This window comes from Phascolarctos cinereus, unplaced genomic scaffold, assembly GCF_003287225.1.
Source record: "Phascolarctos cinereus isolate Bilbo 61053 unplaced genomic scaffold, phaCin_HiC Scaffold_5;HRSCAF=322, whole genome shotgun sequence".
NCBI lineage: Eukaryota > Metazoa > Chordata > Mammalia > Diprotodontia > Phascolarctidae > Phascolarctos > Phascolarctos cinereus.
In genome coordinates, this window is record NW_027555958.1 from 454,890,367 (window position 1) to 454,911,946 (window position 21,580).

General features: G+C 46.7%; 1 protein-coding gene across 4 annotated transcripts in view; it reads right to left on the reverse strand.

Moving 5' to 3' along the window:
- Positions 1-303: 303 nt before the first annotated feature.
- Positions 304-21,580, reverse strand: part of CYB5RL (cytochrome b5 reductase like) — a 38,371-nt gene continuing 17,094 nt past the window's right edge. For 2 of the 4 annotated variants that reach the window (XM_020987832.2, XM_020987830.2), the window contains 3 exons: positions 10,462-10,566; positions 6,316-6,519; positions 304-4,437 (listed from right to left, as the gene is read on the reverse strand). In XM_020987832.2, coding sequence (XP_020843491.1) covers positions 4,234-4,437; positions 6,316-6,519; positions 10,462-10,566 — 513 coding nt within the window. In that variant the 3' untranslated portion in view covers positions 304-4,233. Of the gene's footprint in view, positions 4,438-6,315; positions 6,520-7,692; positions 7,792-10,461; positions 10,567-21,580 lie in introns of all 4 variants that reach the window. The other 2 variants (XM_078156656.1, XM_078156655.1) reach the window with 2 other exon arrangements.

Here is a 21,580-nt window from a genome sequence, read left to right on the forward strand (position 1 = left end):
TCTATTGAGCATTCCTTTCACGTGTGAACTGTACTAAGCGGTTCTCGAGGGCCCCTCCAGCTCTCAAACTCTGTGACCCTGTGGCACTATGAACACATACAGCAATCAGGAATGATTGAAGAGTGCTGGATGTGGGGGTCAGGAAGACCCGAGTTCAAATCCTGCCTCGGACACTTACTAGTTGTGTGACCCTGGGCAAGTCACTTAACTTGCCTGCCTCAGTTTCCTCAACTGTAACACTGGGATAATCATAGCACCTACACTGCAGGGTTGTTGAGGATCAAATGAAATCACTCATGTCAGTCAGTCAACTAGTATTTATTAAGTGTCTGTGTGCCCTTTTGTGCCAGGGGCTGTGCTAAGCACCGGAAATAGTAAAAGAAAAACAAAAAACTGGTCTTCAAGCTCACTGTCCAACAAGGAAATAGCTATCATTTATAGAACACTTTAAGGTTCGCAAAAAAAAATTCAAACACACACACACACACACACACACACACACACACACACACACACACACACACAACACACACACACACACACACACCTGATTTCATTTTATCCTCCTAACAACCTTGGGAGGCAGATGCTATTTTTATCCTCATTTTACAGATGAGGAAACTCAGGCAGATACAGGTTAAATGACTTTAATTTTGAACTTACATCTTCTTGACTCCAAAGTCCTACACTCTATGCACTCACTACTCTATCTAGCAGCTTATTTTTTTTCTGAAATTCTTTTTTTTTAAGTTTTACTAATTTATTTTGATTTATCAACAATCACTTCCACATGCTTTTGAGCTGAAAGTTTTTCTCCCCCTTCCTCTCCCCCACCCTCCCCAAGATGGCACACAATCTGATATAGGCTTTACATTTACATACCCATTAAACATATGTTCACATTAGTGAAGTTGTAAGTAAAAATTAAAACCAACAGGAGGAACCATCAGAAAGATGAAACAAAACTCAACAGAAGGTAAAAATAAGTGAGAGCGATTCGACTTCCATAGTTCTTTCTTTGGATGTGGACAGCATTTCCATCCCGAGGCCTCTGGAGATGTCTTAGATCCTCGTAATGCTGAGAAGGGTTCAGTTTAACAATATTAGTCATCGCATAACATGGCTGTTATTGTATACAAAGTCCTCTTGGCTCTGCTCACTTCACTCAGCATCAGACCATACAAGTCTTTCCAGGTTTTTCTGAAGTCACCCTGTTCATCATTTCTTACAGCACAATAGTATTCCATTACCTTCATACACCACAACTTGCTCAGCCATTCCCCAATTAAGGGGCATCCTCTCAATTTCCAATTCTTTGCCACCACAAAAAGAGTCTAGCAGCTTATTTTGTAACTCAATTTGCAAACCTTAAAGCATTAAATGAATGCCAGCTATTCTAATTATCATTACAGCAAATCTTGGTCTATGAATGGGATGAACATTATTGTACTGTGAGAAAGGATGAAGGGCATGGTTTCGGAGAGCCTTGGAAAGACTTGAATGAACTGATGCAAAGTGGAGTGAGCAGGGTCAGCAGCTTATACGGTATCATTATAAAGATCTTAAGAATACTAATTAACCAACCAATGATCAACCATAATTCCAGAACAGCAGTGAGGAAATGCGCTAACCACCTCCTGACAGAAAGGTCAGGGATTCAGGATCCAGAACAGGGCATTTCTTTTAATCGACTGTATATTTGTCATAAGGGTATTTTTTTCAAATGGTGGGAGGAGGAAGGATGAAGATAAAGTAAATTTTCATTAATTTGAAAAATAATTTAAAGTAATAATTTAGTGACCAAATGTGAAAGACTTAGCTACTCTGATAAAGGCAATGATCTAAGACAATTTCAAAGAATTTGTGATGAAAAATGGCATCTACCTTTAGAGAAAGAACTGATGAACTCTGAGTAGAAATTGAAGCATAATTTTTTTAACTGTTGTTATTTTTCTTGCCCTTTTTTTTTGGGGGGGCAACATGGCTAATATGGAAACGTCTTGCATGACCTCACATGTCCAATAGAAATCAAATTGCTTGCCTTCTCAGGGAGATGGGAGGCACAGGCAGGAGGGAGAGAATTTTGATCTCAAAATTTTAAAAAATGATTATTAATTTTTTACACATAATTGGGAAATATTTAACAAAATCAATAAAAAGAAAAAAATAACCCAGGTGAGAGGTCAGGAGGGACTGTGTGAGTGGAGAGGAGGGTGTATATGAGAGGTGGAGGGTGAGACAACAGGACTGGACCCCCAGGCTGCATGAATGGATGACCTTGGGTTGAACATCCACGAATAACCCAGCAAGCACCATTAACCATTAACATTAGTCTAACAGATGCAACTATTTTTCCTCTTTTCTGAGTTTACTGGGGAAAAGCTGTCATCTTACATATAAAACCTTGTGACACCCACATGTCATAAAGGTAATTTAATTTTCCTGCTTGTATTTTCCTAGCTGAAGAAGTTCTGGAGTCAGAGAAAGTGGGTTCAAATCCTGCCTTTAATATTTACTAACTGTGTGACCTTGGGCAAGTCATTAAACCTCCGCAGCCTCAGCTTTCTTATCTGTAAAATGAGAGGGTTAGACTTGAAGATCTCCAAGGTTCCCTTCCTCTAAATACTGGATCCTGTGAACTCCTGGGGGGGTCAAGGACCTTCCTTTCCTGATGTGGTCTGACCAGGGTAGAAGACAGTGGGACTATTGCTGCCCTCCACTCTCTGGACAGCCCAGCTTTATGTCCTTACCTCCACCTTTGCTGACCACCTCCCCCTAGCCTGCCTGACTCACACTAAAGCATGTCTAGCTGCTCCTACCTTTGTCCACACAATCAATCCATCCACAAGCATTTATTGAGCACCAACTATGTGTCAGGCACTGTACTAGGCACTAGGGACACAAAGAAACTGCCCCTGCTCTCAAAAAGCTTACATTCTATCATGGAAGACAACCTATACCTGTACAGACCAACCCAGCCCCCTTGGGACAGAGCCATGCCCCTAGGGCAGGTGTCCTGCCTCCATATCTTTGACATGAAGGCAAGGAGCCCTGAAAGAAGACGACAGAGCCTTCAGCTAATGACAGATGATGTAAAGAGAGAAGAGCCCAGGCTATAATGGACACCAAAGACCTGAGTCCAGACGCTGGCTCTGCTGTTCAATGCCTTTATGACCCGGGGCCACCATCAGCTGATTGGTAAAGTGAGGGGCTTGGACCAAGGCTTTCTAAGACCCCTTCTAAATCCCAAGACCTATGACCACTCGCTCACAGGAGAAACCTCCCAGGGCTTGAGTCCTTTCCTAAGTGAACCCACTAGACTTTCCCCCATCCCTGGGAGATCTGAAGACATGCTGGCCCGTGGTAATGCCATGGAATGAGCAGTTTTTGGCTACTCCCTCCTCCCTACCCCATGCCTCCTACAACGCTGAGGCTCCCTCCATGCCCCCATCAATGCCCTATGCCCAGAAACAAGCGGGGGAAGGCACAGAGAAGCTGATCATTTGGCCTGAAACCAGGACACATCATTTTAGCCATCAGAGCTGTCCGAGCCTGGAATGGGCCACCTCGCAAGGTAGTAAGGTCTCTGTCACTAGAAGTATTACACAGCAGGATGATGACCACTTGTCAGGGGCGTTGTTGATTCCCGTTCAGGTAGCAGCAGTTAGACAAGGTGGCCCCTGGTATCCCCCCTCAGCCCTGAGATCCTGTGATTCTGAGCTTGGCCCTGAAGGCAGAATTAAAGGCAATGGGCAGAGACCACGCCGCATGCGGAGACTATGCAAGGACCCCCAGAAGCTAGCCTGGAGATGAGAAGGCACAGAAGAGCTGTCTTTAAGGACCTCAAGGAGAAAGGGTAGAATTTGGACCAATGAGTGGACAGACTGGGGCAGACTTCAGGTCGGTGTCAGGAAGAATCTTCTACAACCTGGAGCTGACCTGCTATGAATTGGACTGCCTTGGGAGGTAATGAGTTCCCCATCACTATAGGTCTGCAAGTGGAAGCTGGGTCACCCCTCTTCAGGGGTGTTATGGAGGATGTGAACTCCAGTCCTCTGCCTCTGGCTCCAGTGTTCTTTCCACAGTCATAGGGTTTGTCTCCCCTAATGCCACCTTGACCCAAAGTCCTAACCTCTCTGGGTCACCCTTTCCTCAGCCATAACGAGGGGGTCGGAGGGAGGGGCTGGGACGTCCTCTCTCTAGCTTCTCTGCTCCTCCCATGGCCAGCCGGGGCTAAAACAGGAAGTAGGACTCCTCGGTCAGCCCAGCCCCCTGCAAACACAAGGCCATGTCTTGAACGAACTCGGATGGGCCACACACCAGGGCGAAGGGCTTCTTCCGGCAGGAGTCGACCAGCTCCTGGACCAGGGCCTGGCTGAGACGGCCCAAGTGGGTCTTTTCTTGGTAACTCCAGGGCAGTTTGTCCAGGGAAGCTTCCTGCAAAAGCCACAGGGGACCTGGTGAGATGAATGAGTGGCTGGTGTCCCCTCCCCTGGTCACCGAGCAGAGTCATAGACTTAGCTTTGAAAGGGCCTAGCTCAATCCCCTCATTTTACAAATGGGGAAAACAGAGGCGCAGGGAGGGGATTTTGAGCTGGAGGACCGGCTAGTCCAAACCCTCATTAGACAAAGGAGGCCAGGCCGCAGGGGCCACTTCTCAATGCTGCAGCCTGCTCCGCTCAGGCCTTCCATCGCTTCCCACCTGTGAGAGGACAAGCTTCTCATTCTGGCATTCAAGGCTCTCTCCTCCCTCCTAGCACCCCAGGCCTCTAGCAGTCTCTTAAGTTCTAGCCAAAGCTCTCCCCATGGCTGCTCCTCATGCCCTACCCCACCCCCAGCAGCTTCAGTTACTGCGGCCAGACATGAACCAGCTGACCAGCTTTCCAGTAATGAGCCTCTGGACGTACCAGGCAGGTTCTCAGACAACAGGCAGCCTGTCCCTGCAGCCCTACCCAAAGGCCTTCCCCACTGGCAGCCTGGGATGGGGAAAGCACTGGCTCCGGAGTAAACTTAAATCTCCCCTCTAATGTTTGTTAGCTGCATGACCCTGGCCGAGTCACTTAACTTCTCAGGGCTTAAGCTCCCCTTCTCTAAAACCAGATTGGAATAGGCAGCCTCTGGGCTCCTTTGCATCTGTGAAGCTAGGGTCTACACTCTTCCTCTCAGTTTCCCTATCTCTAATATGGGATAGCTGGGGCCCAGAAGGCCCTTCTGGTTCCAGACCGAGCTGCTGGACAGGTTCTGTGGTCACAAAGCTGCTGAGGGGGCGGGGCTAGGGCAAGCAGGCCTAGGCCTTTTGCTGCCCAGTTCAGTTATAACACACGGCTCTATCAGCTGGAACAGCACACAGATCAGTCAGAGCAGGAGGCAGAGTGGCTAAAGGGCTGGACCCGGGGTTAGGAAGGTCTGAGCTCAAATCCTGCTTCGGGCACTTACTAGCTGTGTGACCCTGGGTAAGTCATTTAACTTCTGTTTGCCTCAGTTTCCTCATCTGTAAAATGGGCATAATAACAGCACGGTCCTTTCAGGGTTGTTATGGGGATCAAATGAGATTCGATATCTGTACAGTGCCTAGCACTTAGCAGGCTCTTAACACATGCTTGTTTTTTCCTTTCCTTCATTCATCTCCCAGGGCCTTGGTTTCCTCATCTATAAAATGGGCTTTAAGTCTTTCAAGGTTTGTAAAATACTTTACATATGTTATCTCATTTGATCCTCGTGACAACCCTGGGAGGGAGGTGCTTTTATGATCCCCATTTTGTGGATAAGGAAATTGAGGTTGAGAGAGGGTAAGAGACTTGTCCAGGGTCACATGGCTAGTCAGCATCTGAGCCAGGATTTGAACTTGTGTTCCAGTAAATCATCCATTATACCCCCTGGCTCAGCTATCGAATGAAGAAACCTGACTAAACTAATCCCAAGGTCCCATTTCAGGTCTAAATCTGCAGCCCCAGGGGCACCACAGGAAGAATTTCCAGCCTCAGTTTCCCTCTCAGAGAGATCATAGATTTGGGGCTGGAATGGACCCTGGGGGTCATTTAGTCCAATCCCCTCATTTTACAGAGAAGGAGACTGATAAGGGAAAGGAAGTGACTCACCCAAGGTCACCCAGGCTATAAGGGGCAGAGTTCGGATTTTGAACACAGGTCCCATGACTTTAGAACCAGGTCCCTTTTAGCGAAGGCAGAGGTTGGACAGTCTTTTCAGACAGATCCTGATGGCTGAGAGTGAGCGGCTTGGCCTGGGGGTGATCTTCCATCTGCTCATCGTCCACTGGTGGGGATCCCTCCTCCCCCTTCCTCCCTCTGGCCTCACCTGACTGAGTACAAAGAAGGTCCGAACGTTCCAATAGCGAGCCTGGTCCTGGAGGAGGGGCTTCAGGTAGATGCTCTCGAAGGTCTTGAAGCAGCTGACCAAGGTGAGGAACGTCTCATCCTCCTCATTGTCTGTGATCTCCTTCAGGATGGGCAGCATGGGTGCCAGGCCAGTGCCCGCGGCCAGCATGAGGAGCTCACCGTACTGGGGGGGGGAAGGGAGAAAGAGAAGAAAGAGGGGGAAAGATAGAGAGATAAGGGAGAGGAAAAAAGGAGAAAGAGAGACACAGAGAGAAGGATGGAGAGAAGGGAGACAGAGAAGAGAGACAGACAGACAAAAAGTGAGGAGAGAGGGAAGGGAGAGCAAGAGGAGAGAGAAAAGGAGAGAGACAGAAAGGAGAGAGAAACAGAGAGAAAGAAAGAGAGGAGAGAAGGTGAGAGAGAGAGAGACAGAGAGCATGATAGAGAGAAAAGAGGCAGAGAAGAGAAAGAGAGAAGAGAGAGACAGAGAGATGGAGAGAAGAGAGGAGAGAGAGACAGATAAAAAGTGAGGAGAGAGGGAAAGGAGAACAAGAAGAGAGAGAAAAGGAGAGAGACAGAGAGAAAGAGAGGAGACAGAGAGACAGAGAAACAGACAGAGAAGCAGAGAGAGAAACAGAGACAGAGAGCATGATAGAGAGAAAAGAGGCAGAGAAGAGAGAGAAGAGAGAGACAGAGAGATGGAGAGAGAAGAGGGGGAGAGAGAGAGAGAGAGAGAGAGAGAGAGAGAGAGAGAGAGAGAGAGAGAGAGAGAGAGAGAGGAGAGAGAGAAAAACAGAGAAAGAGGAGAGAGGGAGAGAGACAGAGAAACAGAGACAGAGAGCATGATAGAGAAAAAAGAGGCAGAGAAGACAGAAAGAAGAGAGAGACAGAGATGGAGAGAGAACAGGAGAGGGAGAGAGAGAGAGAGAGAGAGAGAGAGAGAGAGAGAGAGAGAGAGAGAGAGAGAGAGAGAGAAGGGGGAGACAGAGATGAGAGTGAGAAAAAGAAGGGAAAAAGAGAGGAGAAAGGGAGAGACAGAGAGAGAAACAGAGAGAAGAGAGGGAGAGGGTGGAGAAAGAGAGAGAAAGAGAGAGAGAGAGAGAGAGAGAGAGAGAGAGAGAGAGAGAGAGAGAGAGAGAGAGAGAGAGAGAGAGAGAGAACCAAATACCTTAGCAGCAAACGCAGGCCACACCGGCCTCTCAGCTGCCACCCCGCCCCCAGTTCCCTTCCTGTCCCTTGGTACAGGACAAAGTCCTGACTTGGGATTCATATCCCTGACTCAACCCCTGCCTATGACATTCACTGCTGTGACTTGGGGCAAGCCATCTCACCTGTCTGGGGGCCTCACTTTCCCCACCTGTAAAATGATGTGTCTACACCGTGCCAGACATTGTGCTTGGCCATGGGGACACCGAGACAAAACTGAAACGGTTCCCGGCCTCAAGAGGCTTCCATTCTAACAAGGGAGAGACAGCACATACACCTAAGAATGTACAAGTTTCTGGGGGAGAGACAAGAAAGGCTTCTTGGAGGAGGTGGTCATTAAGCTGATCTTTGAAGGCAGGTAGGGACTGTAAGGGGCAGAAGTGAAGACGGAGAGCATTGCAGGCATTGGGGCCAGCCTGTGCAAGAGCAGAGATGGGAAAGGGAATACGCCATAGAGGAACAGCAAAGGGTCGGCTTGGCTGTGACAGAGTGACTGAAGGGGAATAATGTGCCATAAACCTGGATGGCAAGGTTGGGGCCAGGCTGGGAAGGGCTTTCAAAGATAAACAAAGGAGTCTGGATTCGACCCTGGAGGGATTCAGGGAAGCTACTCAGATCTGTGCTTTGAGAAGATCCTTTTAAGGAAAAGAACCGACTTGTACAAAAATATTCACAGCAGCTCTTTCTGTGGTGGCAAAGAATCAGAAATTGAGGGGATGCCATCAACTGGGGCTGAACAAGTCATGGTATTTGACTGTAATGGAACACTATTGTGCTATAAGAAATGACGAGCAGGCTGATTTCAGACAAACCTGGACATACACAAACTGATGCAAAGTAAAGTGAGCAGAACCAGGAGAACATTGTACACGGTAACAGTGACATTGTATGACGATCAATTGCAAATGACTCACTGGTCCTCAGCGATACAACAATTTGAGACAATTCCAAAGGACGCCCGCCTCCAGGGAAAGAACTGATGGCGTCTGAATGCAGATCGAAGCAGACTATTTTTCCATTTTGGGGGGAGTGTTTTTGGTCTTTTCTTTCACTACATGACTAATATGGAAATATGTTTTGCATGATTGCACATGGATAATCTACATTAAATTGCTTACCAGCTCACATCTAGGGGCAGGGGTGGGAGAGAATTTGGAACTCAAATTTTTTTTTAAATGGATGTTAAAAATGTCTTTTTATGTGATTGGGAAAAAATGAAATATTATTAAAAATCCTTTTAGCAGCTGTTTGTAGGAAGGCATGTGTAGATGGAAGGTGATGGTGTTTACAAGGTGTTTTATAAACCATAAGCACGCTACAGATGGCAGCTTCCCGACCACTTCCATCCCCTCTGCTAGACTCCCAGAACAAAGCTAGTCTGAGCCTTGAAACCTTGTGTTTCATCGCAAAATCTGAGCACTAGAAGGTACCTTGGGGGGCATCTGGTCAATACCCCGCTCACAGTAGGAATTCCCTACAGGGAAGCCTCAACAAGTAGTCAACCAGGGCAGCGAGGTGGTGCAGTGGATAGAGTACCTGCCCTGGAGTCAGGAGGACTTGAGTTCAAATGTGGTCTTAGACCAGATACTTGACACTTACTAGCTGTGTGACCCTGGGCAAGTCACTTAACCCCAGTTGCCTTGCCAAAAAACGCCAAACCCCAAAAAGCCAGTGGTCAACCAGACTTTGCTCAGATCTCCAGGGATGGCGAGCTCACTACCTTCCAAAGCAGCCCACTAGCTCTGGTTGTTAGACATTTTTCCTTCTGCCAAATGGAAATTGGCTTCCCTGCGCTTCCTACCTCTTGTTCTGAGCTCTATCCTCCTGGGCTAAGCATGATGAGCCCACTCCTTCCCCATGCTCTGCCTGTCTTTGTGGAAAGCCTGCTCCCCTTCTCTTCCCACCTTCCTACTGAAAAAAAAAAAATTCTAGCAGATGGGAGCTGCAAGAGCCCTCAGAGGACCAATTCCAACCTGTAGCCTTGGTGGCAAGTGGCCATTAATACTCTACCCATTTCGCAGGTGCCTAATTATTTGCTTGCTGCCTCCCCGTTAGAATGTGAGCTCCTTGAGAACAGGCACTGTGTTTTTGCCTTGCTTTAGCACACAGTAGGCACCTAATGAATGCTTGTTGACTGATTCAAGACCTTCAAATCTTAAAGGGACCTCTTGTATTGCTTTATATCTGTCCTGTCCCTGGCCCTGCTGCCAGAATCAATTTCTTAATGCCTTGCTAAGACCATGCCTTCCCTCACCCCACTGGAGCCATTCTGACTACGGCATTTGAAGCCTTCCATCACCTGGGTCCAACCTACACAGCCAGCCTTCTCCCAGACTGCCTGCCCAAGAGGTCTGGGACACACAAACAGGTAAAAAACTCCTCCTCTAGACCCTTGGAAAGGTTTGCACAAGAGGTAGTGTGGTATAGTGGTCAAAGAGCTGGCTTTGCAATGAAAGAACCTGGGTTCAAATCCTAGACATGCTACTTCTACATGTGTGACCTTGGGCAAGTCTCTTAGCCTCTCTGGGCCCAGGTGTAAAATGAGGTTGTTGGACCAGATAAGCCCCCAGGTCTCTTCCAGCTCTATACAGATGATTTCTGATCCCTGGGCTCCCTAAAAAGAAAGTGACAGACATTTTAATTTGTATCCACTCCATTGCCTGCCAGTCCTTCAGCCCCCAAGAATACAAGGGTCCTTCAGATTCAGGAACAGAAAGGACAAGATTAAAAGGATTTTTTGTTAAAGATAAACTTCAATTAAAATTATAATACAAATAAACACTAATTGCTTGTTATGAACATATTGAAACACCTCCACTCCCTAGGAGAAGCTTAAAAGCTACTTCTGTGGTGACTCCTTCTCATGTGGCTCAGGAAGAAATCTCAAGGGTCATGACACCAGCCCCCATCTTGTACTCACCTGGTTCGGTCTGTAGGGGAAGCCCCCAAAAGGTCCTCGCCAAAATGCCACGTCACCAACTTTCCAGGACTTGACATACTGGGACATGAGCCCTGTCTCATAGCACTGGAAAGGAAAGTCAAGGACATTAAGGAGAACACAAAAAGATTAAGGAGGTTGAAGTAGAGCCTGAAGAGGTAGACTCAACATGGAGAAGGTCGTTGGCAAGGCAAGACAAGGTAAACAAGAAAAGGCGTGTGGAACAAGTAGAAGGTAAAGCAAAGTGATAGAGTGATAGAGGGGGCAGCAAACTGATGAAAAAGCGAGAAAGCTGGGGCAAGTTGGCAGAAGAGGAGGTGGGTGTGGCAGTGGCGGTATTGTTGGGACTAAGGGGGGAAACTGAATAAAGGGGCTGCCAAGTTATTCAGAGATGAATGGCTTGTGCTGAATGTGTTTTTCTGCCGCAGCTAAGTAACTGTCGTCCATGCTCTGAGTATAGGGTGACTTCCTCCCTGGAGGAGGAGGTGAAAGGCTTAAGGAATGGCTCTTCATCCTCCACGTTGTCAGGAGGAATGAAGGCAGAATGAAAGAGAAGTGAGGCTTCTGTGAGTTAGGAGGAGAGGAGGGGAGATGTAAGCCCAGTCAGGATGACAGAGCAACAATGAGGGTTACCCAGGGGAGAGGAATGGAAGGCCAAAGGCACCCGTACAACCAAAGCTTTAAACCCAGATCTGTGGCTCTCCCTGAAAAGGAGGGATCTGGATACTCTGAGGAAGAAGTCATGTGGGCTCCCAAGAATGATTCAGCAGAACCACAGACACTCCCAGGTAAGTATCCACAAAAGGCTCAAAGGCAGAGGGCTGGATAATATCTATCATTTACATAGCGCTTTAAGATTCAAAGGATTTTACCAGATAATAGCACTAGCGAGGTCTGTGATCTTCCTGGGGCACGTCTCCTAGAAATAACAGAGAACCTCTCAAGACTTATCAAAACTGATGACAGCTCCCAACTTCTGGTAATTCAGCACAAATGATACCCCTTCAGAAGGAGCCTGAAACATATCATCAACAATTATGAAGTCTTGGGCAAAAAACTGAAGCACGGAAGGGGACAGGCTATGTTCCTCACTGATGGTGCTCAACAGAGCCAAGGGATGCAGAAGAGAAAAATGAATCAAGGGAAGTGAAGAGCAAGTGTCTAGCCAGAGACAGAATGCACCCAACAAAAGTGGGCAAGTCGAATCAAAAGGACTTGAAACTATAAAGGATGAAGGAGGGAGGAGACTGTATGTTTATCCCCCAAGTGAGATATTATGGAACAGGGGTTCTTAACCCTTTGGGTACCCGGGACCCCTCTGGCAGGCTGGTGATGGCTATGGGCCCCTTCTTAGAATAATGGCTTTTTCAAAATTCATGGTTGAAGAAAATACTAAATTTCAGTTAGATCAGTAGAAATAAAGATATAATTCTTTTTCATCCAAGTTCACAGACTCCCTGAAGTCTATTCACAGACGTTATGGAAGTCCACAGACTCACAGTTAAGAATCCCTGCTTTAGATAGCAGCTACAAAATAGGAAGAGGGGCATTACAATCCAAGACACTCAGGAGTTCACAGGCGACAAAAATCCAAGAAGGGAGCCAGCCGCCGAGCGGACGGCCTCAAGTGCTCACACACAAATGCTCAAAGTTGAGGCACCGAGCAGAGTGACCGCAAGGTCCTGACACGAGGAAACAAGTTTGACCTCCGGGGTGCCACTGGGACGCTGGGGCTGAAACCCACGACTGAACTGTGGCTCTGGCTGGGCAGAAGAGAAGAAGCACCATGTATCAAGGTGGTCTGCCCATGTGAGGAAATCCAGGAAGCACAGTGGAGAACCTGGAAGTGTTTGGGTAAAGGTCACTGGAGGAAGAAACTAAAGCACTGTTGTCCTTGGAATAAACTAAAGATTGCCAGAACAGAAATAAGAACCAGATGGAGAAGCAGAGAGGCATGTCACAGCAGCGATGGGGGACTTCAATTACCCCAACATCTGCTGGAGCTCTCTCTCTGGCAAAAGCAGAGTAGGCAATAACTCATTGACTCGCTTTACTGATAATTTCATCCTGTAAAAGCAAGAGGAAACAAAAAGGGGGATCTCTATTATGGACCTGATTCTCACTGGCCGGGAGGAACTGGCGGCTGGGATGGAAATGATGGGAACCTTGCGGAGGAAGTGAGCACTCCCTCCTGGAATTTGTGACAGAAAATGAGGGGAAATCTGGGCATAGCCTGACATGTATCCACTAAGTTTTGGGAAAGTAGATTTCAAAGAGTTAGCTGGAAGGATAGGAAGGATCTCATGGACTGAAATGCTTTAGGGGAAGTCAGCTTAGGAGAGAGAGAGATGCTCAGGAATGAAATTCTGAAGACACATAGTGAAACAACGCCAGCAACATCGGTCTGAACAGACAGATAGAGATACACAGGGAACTCAGAACTCACTAATCAACTTAATTTTTTAAAAGCGATATACAAAAGATGGAGACAAGACCAGGGAACAGAGGATGAAATGCAGGACTATGACACTGTCCTATGAGAGGAGTATCAGGAAGCTAAAGAACAAAGGGCTTTTTAAAAAAGCTACATTGGAAAGGATCAAAGAAGGGACAGAACCTTTGCTTGGAGCGGCCAGGATAAGGGCAACATGCAACAGAGAGAAAAGCTGGCTTAATTCTGATTTTGCTTGGTGGTTTTTTGCCAAGAGGAATGACTTTTGCACTGAAAATGGCGGAACAAAAATAATTATCAGAGAGTTGATACTCAAGAAAAGAATAGAGCTGACCTTGATAAGGTCAAGTCTCTGACCCAGGTGCTGAAAGAACCGACCATCACCGTCAGTGATACAGAAAAGATCATGAAAAATAGAAAAGGTACCACAAGGCTGGAGAATGGCCAGAGTTGTCCGGATTTGACAAAATGGAAGAGTAGAATCTGCAGGCATCGATTCCTGGGGCACGCTAGGATGCATTACTAAAGGGGTGGTTGCTGTTCAGTTGTATCTGGCTCTTCATGAGCCCGCTTGGGGTTTTCTTGGCAGAGATACTGGAAGGGCTTGCCATTTCCTTCTCCAGCTCATTTCACTGATGAGGAAACTGAGGCAGACAGGGTGAAGTGACTTGGCCAGGGTCACACAGTTAATAAGTGTTTGAGGCCAGGTTTGGACTAAGGAGATGAGTCAGGAAGACTCTATCCACCACACCACCTAGCTGCCCCAAAAAGAGATGGTTAGAGAATGTCTAGAAAGGAAATCAGTAATTACAAAAAGTCAGCCTTGGCTCCATCAGGAGCAGGTCATGCCAGACTCCCCTCCTTTGCTTTTTGGACAGGATTACTAAATTAGCAGAAGTGGGGATGCCATGGATAGAGTTCACTTAGGTTTTAGCAAAACTTTTGATGACGTGTCTCATCCCATTTTTGTGGGGAAGATGCAGAGATGTAGACTAGACAACAAGACAATTAAGTAGATTTAGAACTTCTGGGACGATCAGATTGTGCGCTGTCTTGGGGACGGTGGGGGAGAGGAAGGGAGAGAAAAATTTTCAACTCAAAAGCATATGGAAGTGATGGTTGATAAATCAAAATAAATTAATTTAAAAAAAAGAGAAAAAAAAAGAACTTCTGGGACGGCCAAACCGCTTGTTGTTAATGGAGTAGAAGCACTTCCCCCACCATCATTCTCACTTGAGGAAAATATAAAAGCCATTAGCATAGCATGTCAGTGAAATCCTGGGTCTAAACTGAACGAGAAACCTCATCAGCCTTTCTATCTATCTATCAGTCCAGAGGAAATAGCCCCCAACGTGGCCATCTTTTCGTTTTGTTCTTATCCCAGGCCTGATCGTTTTCTAACCGGAGAAGGAGCATAGGAAGGAATCCTTCCTGAAACTGATTAGGGTCAGACTAAAAGCTAGAACTTCTCTTGATTAATTCAATTAATAGAAGCATCTCTTGGGTTCACCTTTGACCAGGTTGAAAAAGAACTCCTTAGAGCTTGGAGATTGAATGATTTTAGGAAAATGAATCTTCAGGGTGTGCCAAAGTTAAGTTACTATCAAGAATTCAGTAATTAATTTTGTCTTTGTTCTTGAAATGCCTCAGATAAGTGTTAGCTGTATGACCCTGGCCAAGTCACTCCCTGTACTTCAGTTCCCTCACTTGGAAAATGAGGGGGCTGGACTCTAAGGTCCCTTCCAGCTCTGAATCTAAGATCTTATGAACCCTAAAAAATTGTAAACAAAAAGGCCTCTTGGTAAGCTGCTCATCATATGGGCTCTTAAAGCTCTTTTATTTGTTATTTCAGAGATTTTCAAAAGCGGGATGGATCTGTCCCTTTGAGTTTTTATTTCTCTAAGCAGAAAGGCTTGGGGTTTAATTGATAAATCTGTTTCTGGTAGCCTTGTGCCCAAATAGCAGGGTACTGAGTTTTTCTTCTACAATGATTCAATGTCAGCTTGGCAGGAAGTCTCCAGTGGAGTGCCCCAGGGATCTGTGCTTAGTATGAAGCTGTTTCATATTCTTTATCAGTGACTTGATAAAAGGAGAGATCCATGATCATCAAAAATTTATAGACTGTTAAATTTACATCAAATTTTAAACCCGATAAAGGCCCATTAACATACTAGATAATGGAATGAGGATGCAAACAGATTTTGGCAGATTTGGGCTGAACCTAATAAGATTAAATTCAGTGGAGATAAAAGTAAAAATCTTACACTTTGTGTGTGTGTGTGTGTGTGTGTGTGTGTGTGTGTGTGTAGGTTGGATTAGATGAGGTTCCTCCCAATTCTCAATCCTGTGACTCTGTGATCTCTGCTTCCTACAGCTGATCCTTCCTTGGCATGAGCTCTAGGCCCTTCACTATCCTTGCTGCCTTCTGGACACTCTGGCTTATTAATGTCCTTCCCAAAATGTAGCGCCCAGAATTGAACACGCTAATCAACGTGTCTGACCAGGGCAAATTGAATCCTTTGTCACTAATTCAACGATTATCAATCACTGCTTAACTACTAAAACTTGGCTCTCCACTCAACTCGGAGGAAAACCATTATATTCATTTATCTGCACGACTGCAGCGAGTGAAAAAGGTCTGTGCAAAGCCTCTTAGTAAACTGCTCATCCTCTGGGTTCTTAAGGCTTTTTTGCTCGTTTGTTATTTCTGTCAGCTGCTTTCCCAGTTACTGGTGGCTTGCCTCCTTCACATGGGTGCTCAGCTGTTACGAATTAGCTATTCTCCTACTAATGTCGTATTTCAGAAGATTGGGGGAGCTGTGTTTACAAAGGGAATACTGCTATTCTAGAAGGGATTCTAACCAATAAGGAGGGACTGGTGGAAGGAGTGGAAATGACATCACCTTTGGAAAACCTCATCAAATGAAAAACCTCGTGAGGTACCATTAACACACTGGATGATGGAGTCAGACTCCAAACAGATTTTGGCAGATTAGAGCATTGGACTGAATCTGACAAGATTATTAGGGATAAAAGTAAAAATCTCACACTTTTGCACAAAAAGTCAATTCCAAAGCACAAATGAGGAAGGAGCTGAAAAGAGTTCTGGGGTTTCCATGAACTATAATCTCCTCAGTATGAGTCAGCACAATCTCAATATGAGTTTTTTGCTTCTGTCGGCTTACCCTCTTAAGGGTGTGATAGAGAAAGAGAAGAACACTAGGCTAGGGCAGAACTGTACTTGAGAAGAGAGAATCTTAAAGAGTGCAGAGGTAGAGCAGCTCAGACACCAGCAGGGCTGATTTGCTAAAGGACTGATTTACTAAAAATTGGCTCAAAAAGGATGGGAGAATTGATAATGAAATAAATTCTGGTAACACAATCACCACTGCATCCACTGGGGAATAAGGAGAGGAAATGTCTGGAGGAAGAGATGCAGTTGAACAGGGACTTAGCCAAGAAACTTAATTGAAAGGGATATGCACCAGAGATGGAAGGGAAGAGGGCTAGCCACAGTACAAGGGAGAGAGTGTTCAGCACCAAGAACAGGGCACAGGCGTCTTCCTGCCAGGCCACCACACTCTTCCTCCTCTGACCTCCTCAGGCACTCCAGCTTCTCCTGCCCTGGAGCAAGGGCTCCAAATGGGAGAGACCTCTCCAAATCTAAAACTCTTGGGACCCTTTCTCTGCTCTATGGGCTACCCAGCCTCTGCCCCAGTCTCTGCTGTCTTTCCACATCAGAATGGAAATCCTTGAAAGGCAAGCATCATTGTCTTGACTATCCCCAGCACTTAACATAATTCCTGACACACAGTAAGTGCTTAATAGGAATGCAACTTCATCCAGTCACTCCCTCATTCACTCGTTCATTTAAGAAAGGTGCTATGAGAAATTCAGGGGTAGTTTTGACTATTTGTCATAGGTCTTGTACTGGCAACAGGATACCTAAGTAGAGCGTGAGTGGAGGTTGGGAATAAAAAAACTAAGAAAATAAAAGGACTTGAGACAAGTGATTAGTTTTCTATTATATTAATAATTGATTATTAAATGAGGATTGAGGTTTTTCCTTTTTATTTCCTCATTCAGGTACCAATTCCTGTAAATCAGTCAGTCTCTGAAAGACAAAGCTGAGAGATGAGATTGGCTTAATCCATAAGGTCCATGCTCTTCGATCTTGGGAGGGGGGACGACCTGACTTTTGTTTATAGTCTAAACAGAATCTAATCTAGGTGCATTCCAGTCCTAAAGCATCAGAAAGCATGCCCTAGCACTTCTTTGCAGTCTAGGGGAACTCAGCTCATAAAGGAGAAAATCAACCAGAGTGCTCTGGGGAGAGATGGATTCCTATGTCCAGACAGATGGAGGCAGCTGAGTCTTGTGATCAAGCCACGTTCTCAGCGGGAGGAGCTGAAGACTTTTGGCACACCTCCTCATTACTATGTCCACTCACTCATTAATCATTAACCAATCAGGGTTGATTTCTACCTCTCAAGGGCACCCCTTTTTTCCAAAGGTATTTAAGCATTCACTGAACACCATGGTTTTGTCTTTGGTTACCGAAGGAAACCACTGACCATCAATTTATTATCGGCTAACCTAATTAATAAATTGATTACTAATTACCAGAAACTCTGTCTCTCAGGCTTTTCATTTGTCTCAGGGTTAAAATAACAACAACAACAAACACCCCAAAACTATGTCGGGGGCAAGAAGATCAGGGAAGAAACAGGACACTGGCTCGGAATCATTCAGTCAACGAGCACTTTTAAAAGTACCTACTATGTGTCAGGTACTGGAGACACAAATAACAGTATAAATCAGCCCTGTCTTTTAACAGCCTCCATTCTAATGGGTGAGATACGATGTGCATATTACAAATATATTAAAAATTGCTGGTGAGGGATGGAGTCACCAGCAACTGGTGGGGTGGGGGTGGGGGTCAGGAAAGGTATCATTTAGAAGGTGGGGCTTGAGATAAGCCTTGAAGGAAACTATCTACTCTAATGGAGAGAGGGAAGTAGACTTTGTTCCAGACATAAGGGGCATCTAGAGCAAAGGCAGAGACATGGTCAGTGGAGCAATGTATATGAGGAACAGTAAGGTGGTCAGTTTGACTGGACAACTGAGTGGATGAAAGGAAGTAAATGTGTAAGTCTGGAAAGGGAGTTTCGGGTAAGATCATGAAAGGCTTTGAACGTCAAAGAGTTTACATGTAACACCTCCACTCATTTGGGTTGGACAGCGCCCTGCAGGACAGATCTGTGACTCTGTACTCCGTGTAAGGGTGCATGACTCTGCACGGGCTAAGAGAACACTGAGCCTCGCTGCTGTGTACCTATGTGAAGAGAGAAGGGATTTCTTCAAACGGCTGGAAGACTTTGAGAAAGATAGTCAAGAGATCAAGCTCGAACTTCTGCATCTCCCTGAAACTGCAGATAAGTGGGGAGCTGACCCCCGACATGTCCTGTAATTGCCACTGCTTGTAACCGTAGAAACTGTTAAGAGACTCTCACCTCTTGGTGAGATTCTTACCTCCCTCGTGGGTTGAGCAGAGATATTTTATCTTGCTCCTAGCCAAAGAAATCTTTTACTTTTGTGCACTCTTTGGTTCATTCTGCTCTCTCTATATTCCGATTTCTGTTTACTTTGATAAGGAGGTATTTGTGATTGTGGAACCAGTGTTTGGTGGTAGGAAACTCAGCTGGCGACAGCATGCTAAATATTACCCTCTCCTCAAGAGCGACCAGGGAAAGTAGTAGTGATTCTAGACCTCAAAAGACCGTACCCTCAGACTACAAGATTGGAGGCACTGGGCCTAGATACCTGATCTGGGATCTGCCTCACTCCTCTCCCAGTCTTTGAGCACAGTCCTTATGAGTCAGCACAGAGCATTATGCCCAAGGCAATCTCCCCTATGAATCTGGAGCAAACACAAGTATTCTATGACTGTTTCCTATTCCCACCTGACAAAGAAAAGGTCAAAATGATCCTTTTTTTCCTCCCTGGCAAAATTTGAGTGGGGAGGACAAGCTGCTATGAGCCTCCAGGTGTGGAAGGACCTCAGACTCTGTCACTGGATACCGAGGAAGCTGTGATCACCCTCTTTGCTGATGGAAGGCATCCTGTAAGCCTCTGAGCATGAAGAGAGGTCTCGGGCCTCCTCACCAGGGCCAACATGTGGCCCATCAACTCATGGCCAGGCTGTTTTTCTATTCTTTCTTACATTTTCTTCTAGAGGTAATAGGGAGCCATTAGGGTTTATTGAGTGAGAGAGCAACATGGTCAGACTTCCATTTTAGTAAAACGCAGGTGAGCGTGGGGAGGATTGCAGTGGGGAGAGACTGGAGGCAGGGAGACCAAATAGGAAGAATGAATAGGAAGAAATAACAGAAAGAAGACAGAACTACTCAACTCCTCTTTTGCTTCTGTCTCCATTGCCCCAGAGAACGATCTCCAGACCGGGAAAGGCAGAACAACGATGATGGTTAACAGAGGATTGGAACCCAAGGTAGGTGCGAGCTTGAGAGCCTCTAACTACCTTAAATGAGTTTAAGTCACCAGGCCCAGCTCTGAAAAGACCCAGCAGATGGGATTATTGAACCCACTCAATGTCAGTCAGCTCTGAGGAAGCGTAGTGAATGGGAGAGGTGCCAGAGGACCAGAAAGGGGCAAATGGCTGAACTTTCCAAAGGAGAACTACAGGCCAGTAAGCCAATTGATTCCTGGTACAATTCTAGCACAGAATATTAAAGAATATGTAAGTCCTCAGGAGGGAAGAGACAGATCACCAAGAGCCAGAATGAGTCAGGTCAGACTCCCCTCCCCTCCCCCTCTTTTTTCTTTTGCCCAGCCCACCAGATTAGGGCAAGGCAGTGGCTGTTGATTCCAGCCAGGCATTTGGCCAGGTTTCTTAAAAAGTCACTGGACAAGGTGGAGAGACGTGGACCAGCTGATAACAGGCTTAGGAAGGCTGGGAACTAGCTGAATGACAGGTGTCAGGGAATCCTGGCTAGTAGAAAACCATCAAGCAAAAGGCAAGTCTCTAATGAGGGCCCTTGCCTCCGGCCTTGCCTCTGTTTGTCCATTCCTTCATTTCGGGGACCTAATTTATTAAGTTTCTAATGGGCGCTAGGAACTGGGAGGGGGAGAGAGAAAGTTTAGGCACAACTCGGTTCCCATCCTTGGCCTTGTTCTCAACGACCAGGATGAAGGGATAGCTCTCAGACTTGCCGGCCACACAAAGCTGAGAGTGTTAGCTGCTACAGCGGGTGGCTGAAGCTGGGAAGAAGAAATCCAAGAGGGGTGAACGCAAAGTCCTCCACAGAGCGAGGTGAGGCCAGGGAGCCGCGGCTGGAAAGCAGATCGTATGGGGGAAGAATGCCAGCAGGTGCAGATCAACGAGGGAGCAGCAGGACGTGACCTGAGGTCACCCCGGCAGGCAGGAATGGAAGAGCAGGGGGCAGATAAGGAGCGTGACTGCCATCAGATGGCTACTTCTGAGAAGGGCAGTGGACAAGCTGGAGGATGGCCAGGGAAGGGTGATCCCGATGTTTGAAGGGTTACCAGCGGGAAGAGGGATTAAACACCCTGGTAACCTGGGTGCCCAAGACCCAGACCATGTGGCTGCTAGCACACCCTGACGCCAGAGATTCCGTGTGTGTGTGTGTGTGTGTGTGTGTGTGTGTGTGTGTGTGTGTGTGTGTGAAAGAGAGAGACAGAGACAGAGGAAAAGGACAGGGACAGACAGAGAGAAGGAGGAGGAGATGGAGGAGAGAGACAGGCAGAGGGAGAGAGATAGAGAAAAAGGGGAGCGAGAAACAGAAAGAGACAGAGAGAGCGGAGGAGATGGAGGAGAGAGACAGGCAGAGAGAGAGAGAGACAGAGAGAGAGAAGCTGGGAACACAAACATAGACACCCAGGGATAGCCACCACATCACAGGTCCACCAGACCCCGTGCTGAACTCACTCAGGGCATCTCCCCAGGCTCTCTTTCCCTTGACTCTCACCATGGAGTCTGACTCCACTTACCCCCCTTTCCCCCAACTCTCTCTTCCCGTGCAGAGATGACTGAAGGATGGAATCCTTCTGATACCCAACATCTTTATCCCAACCTGTAATTTCATCCATGTAAAAAACTCCCTGTCCCCACGCAAATCTGCTCCAACCCAATGCTCACGTTTTAAAACTTAGAGTCTTAAGAGAGAGGTGAGCACCGTGGCACGGAGTGACATGCTCGGGGCTACGCATGGACCCATCAGTCAACATTCATTCAGCACCTACTGTGCGCCGAGTACTGTGCCAGATGCCAGGATATACAGACAAATGAAACGGCGCCTCCCCTCCAGAAGCTTCCCCTCTATCAAGGGAGACAATGTGTCTCCCAGCTAAATGCAAAGTCGGGTTGTGAGGGGAGGGCATTAGTAGCTGGGGCCCGGAAAGGGCTCATCTGGGCAGGGGGCGCTAGGGTTTGGGAGGAAATAAGGGTTTCTGAGAAGCGGAGGGAGGGAGGGAGAGCGGGATTCTCGATGGGAAGAAGCCAGTGCAAAGGTCCCAAGATGGAAGATGGAATGTCGTGCATGAGGAAGAGCAGCAGGACGGCCAGTGTGGCCAGACCAGAGCGCCTAGGAGAAGTCGTGTCTAATAAAGTTG